This window comes from Aquarana catesbeiana, linkage group LG08 (assembly GCF_042186555.1).
Source record: "Aquarana catesbeiana isolate 2022-GZ linkage group LG08, ASM4218655v1, whole genome shotgun sequence".
NCBI classification, from domain to species: domain Eukaryota; kingdom Metazoa; phylum Chordata; class Amphibia; order Anura; family Ranidae; genus Aquarana; species Aquarana catesbeiana.
This window is the reverse complement of record NC_133331.1, coordinates 126,056,821-126,081,593: the sequence shown is the minus strand read 5'-3', so window position 1 is coordinate 126,081,593 and position 24,773 is coordinate 126,056,821. Positions and strand designations below refer to the sequence as shown.

The following is a 24,773-nucleotide window of genomic DNA, read 5'->3' as shown; positions in this document are numbered from 1 at the left end:
CTGTGTGTACATTAATGAGGACAAAAAATGAACTTAACTGATTTTACCAAATGGCTGCAATATAACAAAGAGTGAAAAATGTAAGGGGTTCTGAATACTTTCTGTCCCCACTGTGTATATATATATATATATATATATATATATATATATATATATATATATATATATATATATATATATATATATATATATATATATATATATATAATTATTTTTTTTTAAATTAAATCATTATTATTTTTTGGCAATAACATGGTATGGGCAAATATCTGCCAGTCACACCCTCCAGCCTGTGCCTTAGAATAAAAAGAAGGTATAGTCTCCATTAATCAAGATGTAATATTCCACCCCCATTTTGTGTTTAGCTGGTTAGTGGGCATGGAGGACGAGGGAAGGAAAGAGTGAGCTGTCATTTAGCAGTGAGTATACACCCACATGTGTGGCTCTATAGTCATATGGGCTGCACAGATGTGATATGGAGAAAATGTAAGGGTAGAAAATACATGTGCATGTGCACTAGCTGCCAACACTGCTCTGCAAATTCCCCCTAATTGCAGTGGGGACATGGACAGGAGTGGGAGACAAAGAACAGCAGGATCAAACTGTTTTTTTGCAGAATACAGAAAACTAATCACATAGTGAATGAGCGAGTACGAACATCAGGTAATACAACATTTATTGATAGTTTTTTTATGATGTGGTTTTAATGACACTTTAACAGACCAAAAGGGGAAAATAGATGTTTCTAATCATTATTGCCTGGGAACTTTCTCTACAAAACAGAAAAATGGTCATGTGGTACAATTTATGAAAACTTTTTCAGGAGCTGAAGAATTTCATTGTACATTCTGTATGGAGCATCCAGACCCCAGATGAAATCTAGATGTTGCCACTCTGGGTACTCCTTGTGATAGACCAGGTTGTTTATCTCAGGCAGTAATAGAGTGACATCCTCAGGATCAGCCAACCAGTCATTGCCCCCACTCCACACAGCTGTGGGAATCTTCATGTCTTTTATGTTGTACAAAGGAGGGGTGGTCTAGAGAAATCAAAAATACAGAAATATCATGTCAAGGAATGCACATACGATAAAAAAGCCTTAATGGACCAGTTAAAATATAGTAATATACTCTGTTTTAAACAAGTCGAGAACATGACCTGAATTAGCAGTTAAAGTTAAAAACAAATCTTAGCAAGTATTATTATGCTTGGAATAGACTTCCAGTAGTGGTAGTGAGTCAGTCAGGACACAGAGTTAGGCTAATATTCATTACCTACTGGGTTATACTTCATCTCCAGGTGAATGGACACTGGTAGACCAAAGGTCTTTAGACAGGAACTGATCCCCTATATAACCCCTCCCATACAGGAAGTACTTCAGTTTTGTAGCAAGCATTGAATCCTCAAAAAAGAGGGGAGGGACCTCTGTGTCCCATGATGTACTCAAAGAAAAGGATTTTTACCGGTAAGTATGATGAAAAAATCTTTTTTTTTCATACATCATGGGACACAGGCTAATATTCATTACCTACTGGGACTTCCCAGAGCAATAGCCTTGAGGGGAGGGAGACATCTTGCCAAACAATAGTCATCAGACCTTATAAGGCAGCCCGCAGTACACTGCGGCCGAAAGCCGAATCCTCGGCTGCTCGAACATCCACTTGATAAAATTTTGTGAACGTATGCACTGAAGATCACGTAGCAGCCTTACAAATCTGAGCCACGGATACTTGATGGCGAAAAGCCCAGGAGGTTTCTACACCCCTGGTAGAATGAGCTTTCACCCTAAGGGAGGAGCTTTATGTTTCAGACCATAGGCCTGAATGACCAATTGACGGACCCAATTGGCAATGGAAGCTTTGGAAGCTGCCTGCCCCTTCTTGGGTCCTTTTGGTAAAACAAAAAAAGTGTCTGATCCTCGGATCTCCGCAGATCTAGACAAATAAACCTTGACTGCCCGGACAGCATTCAAAGAATGCAGTCATCTCTCTTCCAACGAACAAGGTTGAGAGAAAAAAGAAGGCAAAATAATCTCCTGATTTAAATGAAAGGCTGACACCACTTTTGTCAAAAAGGATGGAACAGGTCGTAACAAGACCCTGTCATGGTGAAGGATCAAGTATGGTTCCCTGCACGAAAGGGCCGCCAACTCTGACACCCTTCTAGCCAAGGTGATGGCAATCAGGAAGGCTAGCTTGCGTGACAGCAAGTCTAATGGAATTTCCTTGATAGGCTCGAATGGTTGTTTCTGTAACACAGACAGCACCAAGTTCAAGTCCCAAGGACACATAGGTGATTTAATGGGGGGAGGCAAACGAGTTGCCCCCTGCATAAAGGTTCGGACCAGTGTATGGGCCGAAATCTGATCTCTGATTGTACTCAAAGCCAATCTGATTTCTACAGCTGACTATAGAAAAGAGAGAATTCTCCCAATCACGTATTTCTGAGGATGCAATTTTCTGGCTTCACACCAAGCGATGCAAGTCTTCCAGACCTTATGATAAATCTTCCTGGTGACCGCTTTTCTAGCATTTACTAGGGTAGACACCACTGGTCCTGAGATGCCATGGTCCTTTAACACCCTGGCTTCAATAGCCATACCATCAAATTTAGAGAACAGAAAAAAAGAACTGCGCTATACCCTAAAAAACATATATGTGAACATATGTGACAAGTAATATAAAATCCTTGAGTAAGGTGAAATTATGAAAAATCAGACTGGTGTATAACTGTTAACAGATGTATATAAACCAATACCAAAAAGCATATAGTGAAAACGAAATTGAAACACCAAGTCCATAAATCAAATGGACAGATAATCCACTAGGCAGTGGGAAGAAGACCTTGATCACTGTTCATAGGGATCGGTGTGAAAAGGGGAAATTAGGGAAACACCCATCATAGTGATTCTCCACCACCTGAAGTGCACGCTTACCAGATAGCAAGCTTAAATAAGCTAGTCAAATAAACCAGAAGCCAGATGGACATGGATCTAAAGCGTCACTCTGTGTACTTGTGGCAGGCAGCAGGTAAACTGGGTGAAGTGAAGACCTGGGTATCCAACCAGCATCAGGGCATCCCTCTAGCGGCGTGGCCGCGGGCAGATTAGGGAAGTAACAATCCCCGAATCATAAACATATGAATAAAGAAGAGGTATCCGTAGTGTGACTCCGTAGATAGAATTTATTTAAATAAAGTAAAGCACTTACAATTTTGCAGTTAAAAGAGAGCAAGAATCGCCGGCCGGCTGGCGAGCGCCCGTCCAAGTGAGAGGCGATGACGTCAGAGCGTCACCTCTTCTTTATTCATATGTTTATGATTCGGGGATTGTTATTTCCCTAATCTGCCCACGGCCAAGCCGCTAGAGGGAATGCCCTGATGCTGGTTGGATACCCAGGTCTTCACTTCACCCAGTTTACCTGCTGCCTGCCACAAGTACACAGAGTGATGCTTTAGATCCATGTCCATCTGGCTTCTGGTTTATTTGACTAGCTTATTTAAGCTTGCTATCTGGTAAGGGTGCACTTCAGGTGGTGGAGAATCACTATGATGGGTGTTTCCCTAATTTCCCCCTTTTCACACCGATCCCTATGAACAGTGATCAAGGTCTTCTTCCCACTGCCTAGTGGACTATCTGTCCATTTGATTTATGGACTTGGTGTTTCAATTTCGTTTTCACTATATGCTTTTTGGTATTGGTTTATATACATCTGTTAACAGTTATACACCAGTCTGATTTTTCATAATTTCACCTTACTCAAGGATTTTATATTACTTGTCACATATGTTCACATATATGTTTTTTAGGGTATAGCGCAGTTCTTTTTTTTCTGTTCTCTATATTGATGTGGATATCGCACATTTGAGCTGCAGCTTATTAGTAACAACATTTTCTGAGCGCTGGGTCTTTTCCATTTTTATACTTGTTTATTCATCAAATTTAGGGACTGTAAATTGGGGTGGAATATAGGACCTTGAGACAGTAGATCGGGGCGGCGTGGAAGCGTCCATTGCCTATCTATTTTTAGTCTCACAATCCCTGGGAACCAGGGCCTTCTGAGCCAGGCTGGTGCCACCAGAATGACTGGAACCCCTCTCTCCGAATCCTGTGCAACAAATGTGGAAGGAGAGGGATCGGAGGAAAGCATCTGCTCCGATTGCCAGAGGATCTCTTGTTCGGGACACTGCTGTAGCTTGTTGTTGAACCTGGATGCCAGTAGGTCGACCTCTGGCCATCCTCATGGCTGGCAAATTTCCTGGTACACCCCTGGATGTAGGGACCATTCCCCCAGGCAGATCTGCTGGCAGCTGAGATAATCTGCCTTCCAGTTTTCTACTCCCGGGATATGGACTGCCAAAAGAATCGGCACGTGTCCCTCTGCCCAGGCTAGTATGTGGTTCACCAAAGAGAAAGGTTCTCTTAAGAGGGTAAGCACAGAACACAGAGATAGATACAAACAAGCTTTATTAATATCCACATATACCAAATACAAAAAATGAGGACAGCGATATAGATAGACGGCTAACACAGGTCTAATTAAAACATGGACAACGTTGTCACAGGGTCATTAAAAACAAAGGAACCGCGGCTACACATCCCACACATTCACACGAGGTATAGACCATTCGCTCATATTATAGTATGCTAGCGGATTGTTGGTAAGTCCAGACCAGGGTAAAGAATTATAAATAATCAAATTTTCCTACAAGAAGACTCACAAAGTGGTTTGAACAATCGTGCACCAACGATATGGTAGCTGGTTATGTGGGTGGACGATCTGGCGATATTGGTTTAGTATAGTGATAGTCAATCCAGCTAAATCATACAGATGAAGATGTAAGCCGTGATTAAAGATGAATGATCAGTAGTAGAATGGTCTAATCGGGGGCGTGACCGGATGCGGAGGTGAGCAGAGGTGTGTGAGCTCCCTCCTCGCTGCTACCCTCAATGAGGTGACTCAGTACCACGTTGTTGGTTATCCCTTTTTTGTCTGATTCTGCTCCTCTCTGTGTGGCTCACCATTTGTCAAGATCCTAGAGGTGAACGAACTGACTGGCCGAGGTTTGCGGAGAGAGAGAGGTAGATCATTCATTATAGCTAATCTGTATATCCCTCCACCCTTTAATATGGAGATTCTGTTTTGCTTGTTGGAGTATGTGGAGGATAAAGCTGATATTCCGATCATAGTAGTGGGCGATTTCAACATGGTCCTTGATATCTGCCTGGACAGGTTTCCACCTGGGCCCAGGATGGTAGGGGCATCTAAGGGGCGGCTTGCCCAGTTTTTTGAGGAGGTTGGGTGGTGTGACCTCTGGAGAACTCGAAACCCAAAGGATCGGCGGTACTCCTGTTTCTCGGGGTCGCACCACACACTCTCTAGAATTGACTTGGCGATAGGTAATGGGGTGGCGCGGTCCCTTATAAATAAGATAGATTACCATCTGAGGGGGATTTCGGATCACTCCCCTCTGACGCTGCAGGTAAAGGTCCATGTTAGACATACTCAAAGAGTATGGGCGTTAAACCCGGTGTGGTTGGAGATTATAGGGGGAACAGAAGATATCTCGGTTAAGTTGGAAGAATATATGGGAAATAACTTGGGCACAGCGTCGGAGGGGGTGGTCTGGGATTCCCTAAAAGCATTCCTTAGGGGGATGTTTATACAGCAGGTATCAAGGGTCAAGAAACAATCAAAGGCAAAGAGTGAGCAGATTAGAAAAGAGGTACTGGATTTGGAGAGGCAATATGTGGAGGATCCAAGTTTGGAAAATCAGGAGTTATGGTTGAAAAAGCAACAGGAATACAAGACTGATGCAATCAGAAATGCTGAGAATAGGAGACTTTTCCAGAAGCAGAAGTGTTTTGGTGAGGGGGAAAGAGTTGGTCGAATGCTGGCATTGCTGGTTAACACCAACTCTCCCTCCTCATCATTGCTTATGATTAGGACTTCTAGTGGGGAAATTACATCTGACCCCCCGAAAGTCAAGGAAACATTTTTCAAATACTATAGGGATCTATATAAATCACAGCATAGGTTAGAATTAAATGAAATGGAAAGTTTTTTGGCAGATGTTTATCTGCCGACTCTCTCTGATACTGATAGGGCTGGTCTGGAATCTCCCATAAACCTTGAAGAATTAAAACAAGCGGTAGCAGATATGCCTAATCAAAAATCCCCAGGTCCGGATGGACTGCCCTTGGAAGTCTACAAGCACTTCGGGGCGGCGCTGCTCCCATTGCTTTTGAAAACAGTGAACTGGGCGGCTACAGAGGGTAGGCTGCCCTCTTCGATGTCAGAGACCAATATAATACTGATACCGAAAGAAGGGAAAGACCATCTTGACGTATCCTCATACAGACCAATCTCACTGCTTTGCTCTGACATCAAAATTCTGGCAAAGGTAATGGCAATCAGGCTAAATAAATGTATTTCGGGACTGGTACATCCGGACCAGGCAGGATTTATTCCTAATAGGTCCGCCAGTGTAAACATTAGACGGATGTACTTGAATCTTCAGTCCCCGACAGGGGGAAATGTCTCCAGGGCGATATTGTCCTTGGATATCGCCAAGGCATTTGACAGCATGGAATGGGGTTACCTCTGGTGGGTATTAGAGAGACTCAGGTTTGGTCCCATGTTTATTAGATGGGTGAAAATACTATACTCCCACGAAGGGCCAGATTAAAGATAAACAACAAATTCTCTGAATGGATGCCTCTTGAGAGAGGGACGAGGCAGGGGTGTCCACTGTCACCCCTACTGTTCGCCCTAGCAATGGAGCCGTTGGCGGAAGCAGTCAGAACATCGACCGGGGTGAAAGGATTTAAGAGAAGTAATGGGGAAGAAAAGATAGCGTTATACGCAGATGACGTGCTACTTTTTTTAGGTGATATGGGGTCATCACTAGAAAAAGTGATTCAGCTTGTGGAAAGGTTTGGGAGTTTATCGGGACTTATAGTTAATTGGGGTAAATCTACGCTCCTACCAATAGATTCAACTATCAATGCTCCGACTGGCTATATGTCTCGACTAAGGGTAACAGAGAAAACGAAGTACCTGGGCATAGTAGTCTCTAGCGATCCCTATCAATATATTGGAGATAACCTAGTCCCCCTGCTGGCAAAATTCAAAAGGAAAAGTGACATCTGGGGTAAACTTCCTCTATCTATGGCAGGTAGAACTAACCTAGTTAAAATGATATGGATGCCACAACTTTTATATGTGCTCCATAATTCCCCAGTTTGGATTGGGAAGAAATGTTTTTTTAAAATAAATACCTTATTTAGAGAATTAATTTGGAGGAAGGGGCAGGCAAGGATCAGCTTGCAAACTTTGCAGCGACCTGTTAGGGAGGGGGGAATGGCAGTGCCCCAACCATACAACTATTTCCTCGCCACCCAGTTGCAGCAAATAGGGGGGTGTGAGTCCCAAGCTTGGAGGGACTTTAGTGGTGAAATTATGTTACAGGATAACCCGCACAACTTCCTGGTAGAGGCATTGGAGGCCGGCTCACTACAGGACAGGTCCCCAACATACAGGTTAGTTAATAAAGTCTGGCAGACTATAAAGCGGATTATGGGTTATAAGGGTTTCACTGAATTTTCACCCATATGGCATAACAAATCTTTACAAGAATTGTTAGCCTTGGAAAAAAATAGGATTTGGGAATATTACGGAATAAGTAGGCTGGCTCAGTTATACGAAGATAATATCTTAAAATCCTTTACTGAACTAAGGAGAGAATATGGAATCCCCAAAAAAACATTCTATTGCTATCTACAGATTAGGCATGCCTTGGACAGCCAATTTAGGAACTGCCCGCTTGTATGGTGTAAAGTCCCTCTCCTCGATAGAATAGCTAGAACAAATAGCACTAAAGGCCTGATAGCAATGGCATATGGACATCTGGCTGAAAGACTACTTGTCCCGCAGGCGACTATGGGAGTTAGGGCGAGATGGGAGGCAGATGTGGGGGAGATTGCGGATTACCAGTGGAAAAAGATCTTGGAATCTGGCCCGCTGGTGTCTGTCTCTCCGTCGCAGCAGGCTTCGCATCTCCTCCTGCTACATAGAGCCTATTATACCCCAGAGAGACTATTTAGATTTGGTAATAGGCCGGACGATAAATGCCCCAGGTGCCTGGATACAGGAGATCTTACCCATATGATGTGGAGATGCCCAAAATTAGAAAGATATTGGGGTGAGATAGTAAAAGTTATAGAAACTAGGTTGAAAGTTAAATTAGCCCTGGAGGCCAAGGTATGTATTCTTGGCCTGACAGGGGAGAATATAGGGAGCAATAGTACTAACATTGCCGTGGTGAGGTGCCTATATCAGGCAAGGAAACTGATAGCTCAGTCTTAGCTCTCTGCCACACCTCCAATTCCGGAAGAGTGGGTTGATGTAATGGACAAGTTGGTGTGGACAGAAAGGACAACATATACTAGGAGGAGTAGTTATGGCAAATTTGTAAAGATATGGAGACCATGGCTGTATTGGCTGGGTGTCTCCCTATGAGATGTATATGAACCCAAATGAAAACTTAAACAGAAGATAACCTTGAAATATGGAGGAATGGTGGTGGAAAACCAGAGTGACCTTGTCTAGGAAACGGATCTGGGATATTATATCAGTTAGTTTAAAAATACCCTTTGCTAGAATGCTGATTGGGATGGGTGGGGGGGGGGGGGGGGGACTTTTTGGAGGGTTGGGGGTGGGAGGGGGGTGGATAGACGTAATATGGGGAAAAGAAGGGTTGGGGAAGTAAGAAAGGGGAGAAAAAGTAAATGAAAACTGTTTTTATAGTTATACGTTGCAAGAGCTCACTCGCTACTAATTTAAATAATTCATGTAAAAATGTCTGCAATGGAATGTGTGTTTTTTACTATATTTTGTTAATAAAGAACATTTAAATGGAAAAGATGAATGATCAGATGTTACAGCATATGAACCATAACAGCATTGCAGGGAAGTTCCATTATCAGCAAGGATTGATGAAAACAAGGTGCAGAGGCAGCGGGATGTAATTCCATACAAACAACATAAGGGGGATGCTTTAAACAGTATTGACATGTAATACAAGTGCTGAGTGGGGCAAGAGGTTCTCACCAAACGCACAGAGTCCGTCATCTAGTAGTAGCATACCTTTATCTCCGGAGTGCTGTAGCCATAAGTACCGCTTCGTACTGGCCAGTAAGTAAGATCAGATGGGGAGATGCCCCTCACTGTGTTATCGCTGCCTCCGTGTTGTTCGTGGCTGATGGGAAAAAAACTGCCGTCAGCTGTTGGTTCCATGTTAGACACACCAGATCGTAAAGCGTGCGGTTCCATCTAGTGGGTACTAATAGCAATTGCACCCTTCACAGTCTATTTAATCCTACCCCACCAACTCCTCCCTGCTCTGAAGAAACCTGCGTCTATTGGCTGGTGAAACGTGTCAGCAGCGTGACGTCAGCACGTCACTAGGAACTGCACGCTTTACGATCTGGTAGTATGCTACTACTAGATGACGGACTCTGTGCGTTTGGTGAGAACCTCATGCCCCACTCAGTACTTGTAGTACATGTTAATACTGTTTAAAGCATCCCCCTCATGTTTGTATGGAATTACATCCCGCTGCCTCTGCACCTTGTTTTCATCAATCCTTGCTGATAATGGAACTTCTCTGCAATGCTGTTATGGTTCATGTGCTGTAACATCTGATCATTTATCTTTAATCACGGCTTGCATCTTCATCTGTATGATTTAGCTGCATTGACTATCACTATACTAAACCAATATCGCCAGATCGTCCACCCACATAACCAGCTACCATATTGTTGGTGCACGATTGTTCAAACCTCTTTGTGAGTCTTCTTGTAGGAAAATTTGATTATTTATAATTCTTTACCCTGGTCTGGACTTACCAACAATCCGCTAGCATACTATAATATGAGCGAATGGTCTATACCTGGTGTGAATGTGTGGGATGCTATAGCCGCGGTTCCTTTGTTTTTAATGACCCCGTGACAACGTTGTCCATGTTTTAATTAGGCCTGTGTTAGCCGTCTATCTATATCGCTGTCCTCATTTTTTGTATTTGTTAATTTGGTATATGTGGATATTAATAAAGCTTGTTTGTATCTATCTCTGTGTTCTGTGCTTACCCTCTTAAGAGAACCTTTCTCTTCGTTTTTCCTATATGCAATTAGGGCAATCAGAACTGCATCCAGACTTATTGTCTGAATGATCGATCGATACTCACTTGCTATTAAAGCCAAATATTAATTAAGTCATTTTGGCTGATCCTGGCAAAACCTTCCATATTTTTAGTATGTGGTTCACCTCCTTCAGAGCTGAATGACTCCTGGTACCGCCTTGGTGGTTTATATAGGCCACTGAAGTGGCATTGTCAGAGTGAACCCTGATAAGGACAGTCCTGAAGCTCCACCATCCAGGACCGTAGGGCCAGACATACTGCCCATAATTCTAGGACGTTGATGGGCAGGATCTGTTCTGTCCTTGACCATTTCCCCAGAGCTGCGAGCCCCTCTAGGGTCACTCCCCAGCCTGGGAGACTGGCATCTGTAGTCAGTACTTTCCAAGTTACTGGGAGGAAGGATTTTCCTTTTCGCTGGTTCTGATCCTGCAACCACCAGTTTAGGCTTACATGTGCTTGAGGAGATAAGAACGTTGGATAATCCAGGGCTCAGGGCCGGTCCTAGACGGGGTGCACGGGGTGCAGTGCACCCGAGCGCCAGAGAGGTGGGGGCGCTGAAGCGCCAGAGTGCTCCCTTCCCTCCTCCTCCTCTTGTTTGTGTCCAGCGGCGCCTCTCTGCCGGTGTTCTAAGAAGAAAGGCGCCGCTGTATTAACTTCTCAAGCCAGAGATGAGAAGGGAGGCAGAGCAGCTGGTCTCTGTGTGGAGAGAGACCAGCCGTGCAGTGAGTGTTGCGCGCGGGGGGAGGGGGGGAGGAGCGGTCCATGCTGACACATTCTCCTCCTCTCTGTGTCTCTCACTCCTGCTGCCTGCTGTGTAGTGTTCTGTTCTCCACCCGGCCGGCGCGGCTGCACACTCTCCTCTCCTCTCCAGCTGCCGCCCGGGTGTTTTTATGTACTGTACCCTAATGGAGTGGGGGGGGTCTGTACTAATGGAGGAGGGGGGTCTGTCATAATGGAGGGGGGGGTATGTCCTGGAGGGTCTATACTAATGGAGGGGGGTCTGTCCTGGGGTGTCTGTACTAATGGAGGGGGGGTCTGTACTAATGGGGGGGTCTGTCCTGGGGGGGATCTATACTAATGGAGGGGGGTCTGTGAGGGGGGGTCTGTACTAATGGAGGGGGGTCTGTCCTGGGGGTCTGTACTAATGGAGGGGGGTCTGTACTAATGGAGGGGGGTCTGTCCTGGGGGGGTCTATACTAATGGAGGGGGGTCTGTGAGGGGGGGTCTGTACTAATGGAGGGGGGTCTGTCCTGGGGGGGGTCTATACTAATGGAGGGGGGTCTGTAGTAATGGAGGGGGGGTCTGTACTAATGGGGAGTCTGTACTAATAGAGGGGGGTCTGTACTAATGGAGGGGGGTCTGTCCTGGGGGGGTCTATACTAATGGAGGGGAGTCTGTCCTGGGGGGTCTGTAGTAATGGAGGCGGGGTCTGTCCTGGGGGGTCTGTACTAATGGAGGGGGGTCTGTCCTGGGGGGGTCTGTAGTAATGGAGGCGGGGTCTGTCCTGGGGGGTCTGTACTAATGGAGGGGGGTCTGTACTAATGGAGGGGGGTCTGTCCTGGGGGTCTATACTAATGGAGGGGGGTCCTGTCCTGGGGGTCTGTACTAATTGAGGGGGGTCTGTCCTGGGGGGTCTGTACTAATGGAGGGGGGTCTGTACTAATGGAGGGGGGGTCTGTCCTGGGGGGTCTATACTAATGGAGGGGGGGTCCTGTCCTGGGGGTCTGTACTAATGGGGAGTCTGTACTAATAGAGGGGGGTCTGTACTAATTGAGGGGGGTCTGTACTAATGGGGAGTCTGTACTAATAGAGGGGGGTCTGTACTAATGAAGGAGGGGTCTGTCCTGGGGGGTCTGTACTAATGGAGGGGGGTCTGTCCTGGGGGGTCTGTACTAATGGAGGGGGGTCTGTCTTGGGGGGTCTGTACTAATGGAGGGGGGGGTCTGTCTTGGGGGGTCTGTACTAATGGAGGGGGGGTCTGTCCTGGGGGGTCTGTACTAATGGAGGGGGGGTCTGTCCTGGGGGGTCTGTACTAATGGAGGGGGGTTTTCCTGGGGGGGGTCTGTACTGAGTAAGGTCTGTACTGAGGGAGGGGTTTATACTTAGTGCGGGTTCTGCACTGATGGGGGGGTCTATACTTAGTGGAGGGGGATCTGTACTGAGGGGCGACTATAGTTGGTGGAAGGGGGGGTGACCCCAACCCTAGTGATGCCAATGCAGCTGCGGGCTCTTCTTTCCCCCCTCCCTCTCCCTCTTGCGCACGCTGCTGTACTAGTGAGCAGCGCTTGCCAGCACAGCTGCCCACTATGTATCTTCCCCCGCCTTCATATGCCCAGGGAAGAAACAGAATAGAAAAAGGAGCAGAGAAGAGGATTGTGGGACATGTAGTCCCGAGGACTGGCAGCCCCACTGTAACACGGAAACTGGAGCTCACACAGCATGCTCAGCTGAATGGGAGAGAGAGAGCCAGGAGCCCGGGAAAGCTTTCAGGGAACTACACCCAGGACTCCAGAGGAAGAGGACAGTGCTGAGAGAACACCATCAGAGAGAGAACCCCACTGCCCTGCGCCACCAGAGGGAAAGCCACACAGCCTAGCGCCATCCCTGGCAGAGAAAGGAATGGAGTCATTGCCGGAATATAGATCTGGGCTCTACCAAGCGGAGTCACCACGGGCAATTCAGAGTGAGCTGACTCCTGATCAGAGGAACCGTTGCTGTATCGCTGGGTCGGGTGAGAGGGCCGATCGGCCATTATCTAACGTTCATAGGAACTGCAGTCTCTGACCATCTCCTGTACTATGTCTGCAGTCTCTGCCCATCTCCTGTACTATGTCTGCAGTCTCTGATCATCTCCTGTACTATGTCTGCAGTCTCTAATCATCTCCTGTACTATGTCTGCAGTCTCTGATCATCTCCTGTACCATGTCTGCAGTCTCTGACCATCTCCTGTACTATGTCTGCAGTCTCTGATCATCTCCTGTACTATGTCTGCAGTCTCTGATCATCTCTTATATCCTGTCTGCAGTCTCTGACCATCTCCTGTACTATGTCTGCAGTCTCTGATCATCTCCTGTACTATGTCTGCAGTCTCTGATCATCTCTTATATCCTGTCTGCAGTCTCTGACCATCTCCTGTACTATGTCTGCAGTCTCTGATCATCTCCTGTACTATGTCTGCAGTCTCTGATCATCTCTTATATCCTGTCTGCAGTCTCTGACCATCTCCTGTACTATGTCTGCAGTCTCTGATCATCTCCTGTACTATGTCTGCAGTCTTTGACCATCTCCTGTACTATGTCTGCAGTCTCTGATCATCTCCTGTACTATGTCTGCAGTCTCTGACCATCTCCTGTACTATGTCTGCAGTCTCTGATCATCTCCTGTACTATGTCTGCAGTCTCTGATCATCTCTTATATCCTGTCTGCAGTCTCTGACCATCTCCTGTACTATGTCTGCAGTCCCAGACTATCTCCTGTATCATGTCTGCAGTCTCTGATCATCTCCTGTACTATGTCTGCAGTCCCAGACCATCTCCTGTATCATGTCTGCAGTCTCTGATCATCTCCTGTATCATGTCTGCAGTTTCTGATCATCTCCTGTACTATGTCTGCAGTCTCTGATCATCTCTTATATCCTGTCTGCAGTCTCTGACCATCTCCTGTACTATGTCTGCAGTCCCAGACTATCTCCTGTATCATGTCTGCAGTCTCTGATCATCTCCTGTATCATGTCTGCAGTCTCTGATCATCTCCTGTACTATGTCTGCAGTCCCAGACCATCTCCTGTATCATGTCTGCAGTCTCTGATCATCTCCTGTATCATGTCTGCAGTCTCTGATCATCTCCTGTACTATGTCTGCAGTCTCTGATTATCTCCTGTACTATGTCTGCAGTCTCTGATCATCTCCTGTAGTATGTCTGCAGTCTCTGATCATCTCTTATATCCTGTCTGCAGTCTCTGATCATCTCCTGTAGTATGTCTGCAGTCTCTGATCATCTCCTGTAGTATGTCTGCAGTCTCTGATCATCTCCTGTAGTATGTCTGCAGTCTCTGATCATCTCCTGTACTATGTCTGCAGTCTCTGATCATCTCCTGTAGTATGTCTGCAGTCTCTGATCATCTCCTGTACTATGTCTGCAGTCTCTGATCATCTCCTGTAGTATGTCTGCAATCTCTGATCATCTCCTGTAGTATGTCTGCAGTCTCTGATCATCTCCTGTACTATGTCTGCAGTCTCTGATCATCTCCTGTACTATGTCTGCAGTCTCTGATCATCTCCTGTACTATGTCTGCAGTCTCTGATCATCTCCTGTACTATGTCTGCAGTCTCTGATCATCACTTATATCCTGTCTGCCGTCTCTGATCATCTCCTGTACTATGTCTGCAGTCTCTGATCATCTCCTGTACTATGTCTGCAGTCTCTGATCATCTCCTGTAGTATGTCTGCAGTCTCTGACCATCTCCTGTACTATGTCTGCAGTCTCTGATCATCTCCTGTACTATGTCTGCAGTCTCTGATCATCTCTTATATCCTGTCTGCAGTCTCTGATCATCTCCTGTACTATGTCTGCAGTCTCTGATCATCTCCTGTAGTATGTCTGCAGTCTCTGATCATCTCCTGTACTATGTCTGCAGTCTCTGATCATCTCCTGTACTGTGTCTGCAGTCTCTGATCATCTCCTGTACTATGTCTGCAGTCTCTGATCATCTCCTGTACTATGTCTGCAGTCTCTGATCATCTCTTATATCCTGTCTGCAGTCTCTGATCATCTCCTGTACTATGTCTGCAGTCTCTGATCATCTCCTGTACTATGTCTGCAGTCTCTGATCATCTCTTATATCCTGTCTGCAGTCTCTGATCATCTCCTGTATTATGTCTGCAGTCTCTGATCATCTCCTGTAATATGTCTGGGGGCTCTTTCTAACAGACTCTCTAACAGAAGCCCTCTCTGTGTGCATCAGAGAGACTCCCGTCCAGGTCTCATTAGTGTACTCTCTTCCTGTATTTTCTTTATTAAAAGATCACAGGAGGATCCCAGGGTAACAAAGACTTCTTAGGGGAGCAGCTCTGTGTTTGAGTCGTAGAAACATTTGTAAAGGGGAGGAGTTGGTAAGATGACCACGCCCATGTGGGGGCGCCAGAAATATTTCTGCACCCAGGCGCCGGTGACCCTAGGATCGGCCCTGCCAGGGCTTGTCCTCTTCTGTTCCAAGCCAACAAGATATCTTGTTGTAAAGGCCTGGAATAGAACTGGGCATAGGGCACTGCCTTGAAGGAGGACACCATCCTCCCTAGAAGACTCATGCAGAGCCGAATGGAGGGTTGTCTGTTGCCTCTTATCTGACGCACCTGATCGTTCAGGACACAGATGCTTACGGGTGGTAAAAATACCCTTGCTTGGCCCGTATCTCAGACCTAAATACTTTAGACTTTGAGCTGGTCTCAAGGTTGACTTTTCAGTATTTATGATCCAGCCTAAGCTTTCCAAATACTGCACTGTGCATGTTATGCTCTGTTCTAGAGCCTGTAGTGATTGATCTCTGAGCAGGAGGTCGTCCTTAAAAGACCTAGTACTGGTGCTAGGACCTTTGTGAACACCCGGGGAGCTGTAGCAAGCCTGAAGGGTAGAGCCACAAACTGAAAATGATGTTCCTCTACTGCAAATCGTAGGAACCTCTGATGAGGCTGAAAGATAGGTACATGTAAATACGCGTCTTTTATATCGATGGAGGCTAGAAAGTCTCCCATCTGGAGTGAGGCTACTACTGAGCAGACAGACTCCATCCGAAATGACTGGATCATTAGATACTGGTTCAGGGATCTTAGGTCCAAAATGGGCCTTGTGTCCCCATTTGGTTTTTGAACCGTAAACAGGTTCAAGTAAATCCCTGTGCCCCTTTCGGATACAGGAACCTGTACAATCACTCCTTGATGCACTAAATGATGTAGTGCCTGAAGCAAGAAGTCTCTTTTTGGAGGATCGGAGGGAACGCTGGATCTTAGAAACCTCTGAGGGGGAACCACCTACACAACTCCAGCTTGTAACCGCGGGATATAGTTGAGGTGACCCACTTGTCCTGATCTATTGTTTTTCAAATGTCTGCAAAGTGCAGCAGCCTTCCCCCCACCCAATAGAGTGGGGGCATCCCCTTAAAGGAGGGCTTGGTGCTGGGTTTAGAAGAGTTTTGGACCCAGGACTTTTTCTGGCCCTGGCCTTGCAGCTTGCCCCTGGCTCTAGCGCCCTGTTGGCGGCGGAACTGCCTTGACGCTGAGACACTTGAGGAAACAGTCCCTGAGGTTTTAAACGAGGGACGCCTGGTGCTTTTCTTCACAGGAAGTAGAGAACTCTTCCCTTCGGAAATCTTTTGTATATATTTGTCCAAATGATCACCAAATAAAAGTTCCCCATGAAAGGGGAAACCTGCCAATAACTTTTTACAAGGAAGCTCAGCTGACCAGTTCTTAAGCCACAAAAGTCTGCGCATATGTACAGACAAGAGAGCCAAATGAGCAACCTGCTGTATTGTATCCTTTAAGGCGTCAACAGCAAAACACAGCGCTCAAGCAATATCTTATTTTCAGCCAGATCATCCTCCCGGTTAGGCCTGTCAGGCCATATAACCTGATCCTTTACGGACTGGCAGATACCAATTGCTGCAACAGCTGGCTGAATAGCTGAACTAGCCAAAGAAAAGGAAGCCTTTAATAATGACTCCAATTTCTTGTCAACAGGGTCCTTCAAGCCCTGTGCATTATCTACTATCTACTGGACAAGTTAAAGCGGAGTTCCGTCGAAAAAAATAAATAAATAAAAGTCAACAGCTACAAATACTGCAGCTGCTGACTTTTAAAATAAGGACACTTACCTGTCCAGGGAGCCTGCGATGTCCTCACCCGAAGCCGACCTGTCCCTCAGCTCCCGGGTGCAAGCGCCGGCATCTTCAGTGAGGTAATCAGGCTGCTGCATCTGCGGCTGGCATGCTCCACTTCTTAACAAACTTTTCATCCATGGGATATAAAAGGGAAAACCTCTTGGGAGGAACAAAAATCCTGTCAGGATGTTCCCAATCAGCATACACCACCTACAGAGAGTGTAAGAGGAAAGCCTGTGAAGCCTGAAGAGGTCTCAGGGACCCCAAAGAGGACCAGGGGAGCTCAGTAACCTCTGTAAGAGGCAACTTAAAGGCAGAACGAACCATATCGGTAAGAGCAGTGCTGTTTCTCGGCCTAGGCTGACAAGGCCCCCCGCACGAAAAAAAGCCCCCCCCTCAGACCTGTGTTTCTGAGTCCTGGCGCCCGCTTCATGCAAAAATTCAGCCCCCAGCGTCGGCGGCCAGTTTACTATTGCACGGCACTTGTAAATATTATGCCAGTGTGCATGGCCGAGGGGGGGCGGAGCGGCTGGTCAGATCAGCTGCACGCAAATTGACTGGCGGAGGCGGGGCCTTAGGCAGGTCCTTTCAACACTGCAGCTTCTCCCTGGCCCGGGGCAGGGTCTGTCTGTGACAATGACGATAGGAGGAGTAGGAGAGCGAGAGAGAGAGAGAGAAGAGCAGGAGGGGAACCCCCGGTGGCGTAAGCGGCCAGGACAGCAGGTAAAATTTACTAAGTCACTATTACTTTTGTAATGTATGCCAAGCAGCCAATCACATATAAGTGCCTAATATGGAAATGAATATAAAGATCTTGTTGCAATAAAGTGTCCCATGCTGCAAACTCACAGTCCACATTCAGTGAAAGTTCATGTACTGCAAAGTTTGCATTGATTTCAGCATGCGTGGAGCACTTTGCATGCTGAAATCAATGCAAACTTTGCAGTACATGAACTTTCACTGAATGTGGACTGTTTAATGAGTTTGCATTGATTTTTAATATGTGGACACTTAGGCTACTTTCACACTGAGGTGCTTTACAGGGATTTTAGAACTAAAAATAGCGCCTGTAAAGCACCTCTCCTGTCACTCCAGTGTGAAAGCCCGAGTGCTTTCACACTGGGGCGGTGCGCTTGCGGGATGTTAAAAAAAGTCCTGCAAGCAGCATCTTTCGGGCGGTTTTATTCACCGCTCCTAAAACGCCCCTGCCCATTGAAATGAATGGGCACCGCTGCCGAAGCACCTGCAAAGCACTTTGGCAGCGACGCTTTGCGGATGACATTAACCCCTTCTTTGGCCGCTAGCGGGTGGTAAAAGTGCCCCGCTAGGGGCCAAAAAGTGCCCCTAAAACTACGGTAAAGCGCCGCTAAAACTAATGGCACTTTACCGCCGACGCCCCCACCGCCGAAGTGTGGAAGTGTCCTTACTTGTCTATCGATCCAGCAAAGTTAGCACCCCAGCCGATTTGTGGATCAGCTCTCGGGTGCTGCTGCCATTCATGTTAACAGCCTGTTGCCTACTGTACATGTGCAAAGCAAGCTGTGCTTTCTGAATGGCATGGCGAGGGAAGGAGGAGGGAGGCCAAACTTCCAATAGACAGCGCTGCGGTGCCGTCTCCCAGAAGTGGTGAAGGGTACCCGCCGATCAGCTCCCGCTGTGTATAATCACAGTGGAAACGCGCCGCCCCAGACCCGGAAGTGTCAGATCACCTACTAGGTAAGTGGTCTGGCACAGAGCAGCCACCCTGCACGGTGGGTGGTCTACAAGTGGTTAAAGATTGCTTAGGATAAGCCCAGCCTCAACTCATAATGCTCTAGAGACAGATGGCATTCCAAGTATTCTGTCTTCTTTGTGTTCAGCAATGTGATCACTCTGACTGTGCACTCTTTATATTGTATGTGCAACAGAAACCAGCAGGGGGCAGGAGACTGCATTCAGCTGTATGAAGCTGACAAAGATGTGTCAATGCAGATAAAAGGAAAACTTTTTCCTTTTTTTAAGTTTTGGATAGAGTGTGGAAGGATCAGAACCCCAGTCAGGTTTTGACTGCTGTCTGCGTTTGAATGGGGACAATAGTTCTGGTGGCAACCAGGGAGTTCCCTCACTTTGGAAGAAATTCTTCTCACTTCCTATTGTCACACTGGAAAAGAAAGTAAAGAGAAATCTCTGTAATGGGACACAGATGGCAAAAAAAAATCTGGCAGGGGTTATTACGTTTGCTTGCTCTATCCAAAATAAAGTAAAAAGGTTTTGAATTTAGCTCAACTTTAATGAGAAACATGAAGAAATAGGAACCATAGAATCTGTATCGTACAAAGATCTGAATCATCTCCTATGTAATAGAGGAGCTACACTTCCACTTAGGCTGCATTCACACCTGAGCGTTTTCAGAACATAAAACGCTTGAAAAACACCTGAATGCAGCCTTAACCGGTTCAATACAGGGCAATTTCACCCCCTTCCTTCCCAGGCCAATTTTTAGTTTTCAGCGCTGTCGCACTTTAAACGTCAATTGCGCGGTCGTGCGACGTTGTACCCAAAAAAAATTGACGTTCTTTTTTTCACCACAAATAGAGCTTTTTTTTGGTGGTATTTGATCGCCTCTGCGGTTTTTCTTTTTTGCGCTATAAACAAAAGAAGAGCGATAATTTTGAAAAAAACACAATATTTTTTTCTTTTTGCTATAATAAATATCCCAATTTTTTTTTTTAAAACACATTTTTTCCTCAGTTTTGGCCGATACGTATTCTTCTACATATTTTTGGTAAAAAAAATCACAATAAGCGTATATTGATTGGTTTGCACAAAAGTTATAGCGTCTACAAAATACGGGATAGATTTATGGCATTTTTTAAAAAAAAAAAAATTTATTTTTTTTAGCGGCGATTGCGATTTTTTTTGGTGACTGCGACATTATGGCGGACACATCGGACACTTTTGACACATTTTTGGGACCAATCACATTTATACAGCGATCAATGCTATAAAATTGCATTGATTACTGTGTAAATGTGACAGGCAGTGAAGGGGTTAACCACTAGGAGGCGGGGAGGGGTTAAGTATGTTTCCTAGGGAATGATTCTAACTGAAGGGGGAAGGGACGCACTAGGGGAGGAGACCGATCAGTGTTCCTCCGTTCTGGGAACACAGATCGCTCTCCTCAGAGCTGACAGGCTGTGGATCTGTGTGTTTACACACACAGATCCACATGCCGGCCCGGTTAACGGGCAATCGCGGGTGCCCGGCGGACATCGTGGCCGCCGGGCACACGTGCCGGGTCTCGAGGAACGCGGCGGGCGCGCGCCCCCCCTAGACGGCCGGGAATCCCAGGACGTCATATGACGTCCACCCAGGATGGGAGATCCCATCTGTGGACGTCATATGACTATACGCGGGTATTGAAGTGGTTAATTGCACCCTAGGTGTTTCAGAAAGTCACAATTTTGTTTCAAGAAAACCAAAGACTTGTTAATATTACTAGATAAAATTCATGCCTAAACAGAATCTTGAATGTATTATTGCCACCCAAAATGTCCAGATTTATTTAGTTTGGGGCAATGCCATCCCACCCTTGTGACAGGTCAGATGAGCAGAGCCTGCGTCTAAAAGCCAATACAATTGGTCCTAGCAAGCATGTAAGGAACTATTTCAGTATAGGAACAGGACATGGGTCTTGTTTTTAACTGTTTGATTATCTTAAGATAATAAGTAATCAACAGATTGATCATCCCACAGAAAACATCTGGAAAAATCCCAGCTGTACACAATCATTTTTCAAAGCAATTTGTCTACAAAGATGTTTAGCGGGAATGATCTTTCTACAATCATTCCAAAGTTAACCACACATAGTAATACTTGACTGTGCAATATACTGTATATACTGTACAGTGCTTAGCATAAATTAGTACACCCAACAGATTTGTCAGAAAACCTTTACTTTACTTTCAGTCAACATTTTCTATGGGACACTATACTACAAAATACTCCCACAAATGTGGGCCATTGATTACAACCAAGATTTGTTAATTTGCACACAAGTATTTTTACTAACAAATTCATTCAAGACCATGTTTCAAAAATGAAGACGCCCCAATGAAAGTCTTAGAAGCAAAGCTAAATTTTAGACAACAAAATCCTAATTAACAAGAATTCAACTACAGGTGAGTCTAATTATTCATTAAACAGGACTGAGAAAGAAAATAATTTCTTTACACAAGGGAGGTCAAGAAGATCAGCAAAGCTTTACTTATCAGAATACTGTAGCAAAAGTGATACAAAAATTTAACAAAAAGATGGAACTGCAACTATCAAACAGAGACATCCAGGCCCTCCGTGAAAGTTAACACCTCGACAGGAGCGTCTTCTGATGAGAAGGGTTGAAGAAAATCGCCATGCAAGTTCACTGCAGTTAGCTAAAGAAGTAGAAAGCCAAACTAGGGCGATTGTTTCCCTTGACACAATACGATGTACACTGCATGCATGGGTGTCATCCATGAAAGAAGCCTCTCCAAAAGCCCATGCACAAAAAAGCCTGCCTAGGATTTGCCAAGGCCCATGCTTAAAAAGAAAAGAAGAAGACTACTGGGACTCTGTACTCTGGAGTGATGAGACCAAGATAAATGTTTTTGGAACTGATGGCTTCAAAATTGTATGGCGCCGCAAAGTTGAGGAGTACAAAGAAAAATGAATGGTGCCTACAGTGAAACATGGTGGTGGCAGCGTCCTTCTGTGGGGCTGCATGAGTGCTGCTGGTGTCGGGGAGCTGCATTTCATTGATGATATCATGAATTCACAGATGTACTGCTCTATATTGAAAGAGAAGATGCTACCATCACTCTGTGCCCTTGGTTGTTGTGCATTTTTCCAACATAATAATCATCCAAAACACACATCTAAGGCCACTGTTACATTTCTGAAGAAGATCAGGGTGAAAGTGATCCAGTGGCCAAGTATGTTACATAGTTTGTCAGGTTGAAAAAAGACACAAGTCCATCTAGTTCAACCAATAAAAAAAAAAAAAATAAAAAAACATACAATCCCATATACACAATCCTATACTCACAGTTGATCCAGAGGAAGGCAAAAAACCCCAGCAAAGCATGATCCAATTTGCTACAGCAGGGAGAAAATTTCCTCCCTGATCCCCAGAGAGGCAATTCATGTTAGTAGCCAGTTATATTATGTACATTTAGGAAAGAATCCAGGCCTTTCTTAAAGCAATCTACTGAGCTGGCAAGCCGATTCTGAAACGCATCGCATATGTGTGACGTCATCACCGGGTGCCACGCTCTGTTTGCTCCCCAAGCCTCGTTGTGATCTTCCACACAGTCGGCCATGTTCCAGAGGCTTTTACTACATAGCGGTGAGCGGCAGGGCGGCCGAACGGTTGCTCTGGCGCCCCCCTTCCCCTGTTTTTTACTACTTGGAACCCTTATCCTGACATCCAGGACACCACCAGGCTCCTAATACAGCAGGATATGCGTTGGACTGATAACCGCAAGAGATTGCATCTGGCTGTACCAGCTCATCCTTCCTCCCTGGACTTCACATGCCCTGCAGGAACCGCTGTGACCTGTAGTTCCACTGCATCTCTTCAAGCTCAGCCAACTGACCTGAATGCAACTTCTCCAACTTTTATGTGAGTGGATATTGCTGTTTTAATAAAATGTGTTTATGATATATATTCAGAGGCGCTCCTCTCCTTGTTGTTGTTTTTAGCTTGCTGGATCCCGCTTTTGGCTCCTTTGGTGGCTGCCCTGACTGACCTACGTTTATATTCTCCCAACATATGTGCATGAACATTTACATGCATCTTTCCAGTCTATTTTAAGTTTTTGGACTAATCGTTTTTTCATTGACGGTAATTGTGCTTTGCGCCTTTTTACTTGTCTTACTGAGCTGGCCAGAACCACCTCTGGAGGGAGTCTATTCCACATTTTCACAGCTCTTACTGTGAAGAAACATTTCCGTATTTGGAGATTAAATCTCTTTTCCTCTAGACGTAAAGAGTGCCCCCCTGTCCCCTGTTCACTATATGGACCCGTTATGTATTTGTACATGTTGATCATATCCCCCCTTAATCTCCTCTTCTCAAGAGAGAATAAATTAAGTTCCTCTAATCTATTCTTATAGCTGAGCTCCTCCATGCTTCTTATCAGTTTGGTAGCCCTTCTCTGCACTTTCGCCAGTTCCCAAATATCCTTTTTGTGAACTGGTGCCCAATACTGAACTGCATAATCCTGATGAGGTCTTACTAATGATTTGTACAGGGGCAAAATGATCTATCTCTCTCTCTGGAGTCCATACCTTTCTTATTACAAGAAAGGATTTTGCTCGCTTTCGAAACTGCAGCTTATTATTGCATGCTATTAATAAGCTTATGATCTACCAAAACCCCCAGATCCTTCTCCACTATGGATCCCCCCAGTTGTACTCCTAGATGCATGCATATTCTTATCCCCCAAGTGCATAATAATTAAACCTCATCTGTCACATAGTCGCCCAATTAGACAGAGCATTGAGGTCGGCTTGTAAGTTGGAGACATCCTGTAAGGACGTTATTCCACTGCAAAGTTTAGTGTCTTCTGCAAAGACTGAAATGGTACTTTTAATCCCAGACCCTATATCATTTATAAAGATATTGAAAAGTAAGGGTCCCAACACTGAACCTTGGGGGTACACCACTAATAACCTTAGACCAGGGGTAGGCAACCTGGGGCCCTCCAGCTGTTGCAGAACAACAAGTCCCATCATGCCTCTGGGAGTAATTATAACTGCCAGCCTTGCAATGCCTCATGGGAAATGTAGTTCCACAACAGCTGGAGGGCACCATGTTGCCTATCCCTGCCTTGGACCATACAGATTATGAATCATTAAAGCGGTTGTAAACCCTTACAGACCACTTTTTGCTACAGGTAAGCCTATAATAAGGCTTACCTGTAGCTACCCAGGATATCTCCTAAACCTGCACGGTTTAGGTGATAGCCCCTGTATTTGCATGTGCCGACATCATCGGCACATGCGCACTGAAGCAATGGCACGTACGTGTGATTTGCTTCAGTGAGCGTGCCATTACCGGCGGCTCCCATGCGCTTGTGCAGGAGTGATGTCATCACAGCTCCGGCCAATCACAGCGCCGGAGCCGCAGTAACCCCTGGGAGCGATGTCGCCGGTTGGTGCTGTGTACGGGCACTGCAGCGAGGACTTCGATCTCAGGTGAATATTACATAATGAGCTAGTATGCTATGCATACTAGCTCATTATGCCTTTGTCTTGCAGGTGTTAGTTTTTTTTTTTTCAAAGTGGGTTTGCAACCACTTTAACCACTACTCCCTGAATTCTGTCTTTTTCTTCATTTACAAACTGATCTTTCCAAACCTGTAGACTTTACCTTACACATTAGCTGTGTATGGGGAACTGTGTCAAACGCTTTTGCAAAATCCAAGTATACCATGTCCACAGCCACCCCACTGTCCAAGGTTTTACTTACCTCTTCATAAAAAGAAATCAGATTTGTTTGACAACTTCTGTCTTTCATGAATCCATGCTGTCTGTTGCTTAAAATATATTTTTCCAGCAAGAACTCATCTATGTAAAGACTTGGTACTTGGACTTGGTAAAGACTTTGATCCCTTTTTAAATATAGGCACCACATTGGTGCTACGCCAATCCAGTGGTACTATTCCAGTCATTAACGAG

The 24,773-nt window shown here is 45.6% G+C and overlaps 1 protein-coding gene across 1 annotated transcript in view; it reads right to left on the bottom strand.

Annotated features, from left to right (window-relative positions):
• Positions 1-659: 659 nt before the first annotated feature.
• LOC141106017 (lysosomal acid lipase/cholesteryl ester hydrolase-like) overlaps positions 660-24,773 on the bottom strand; it is a 97,825-nt gene continuing 73,711 nt past the window's right edge. The window contains exon 11 of the mRNA XM_073596356.1: positions 660-1,039. Coding sequence (XP_073452457.1) covers positions 806-1,039 — 234 coding nt within the window. The 3' untranslated portion in view covers positions 660-805. The remainder of the gene's footprint in view (positions 1,040-24,773) is intronic.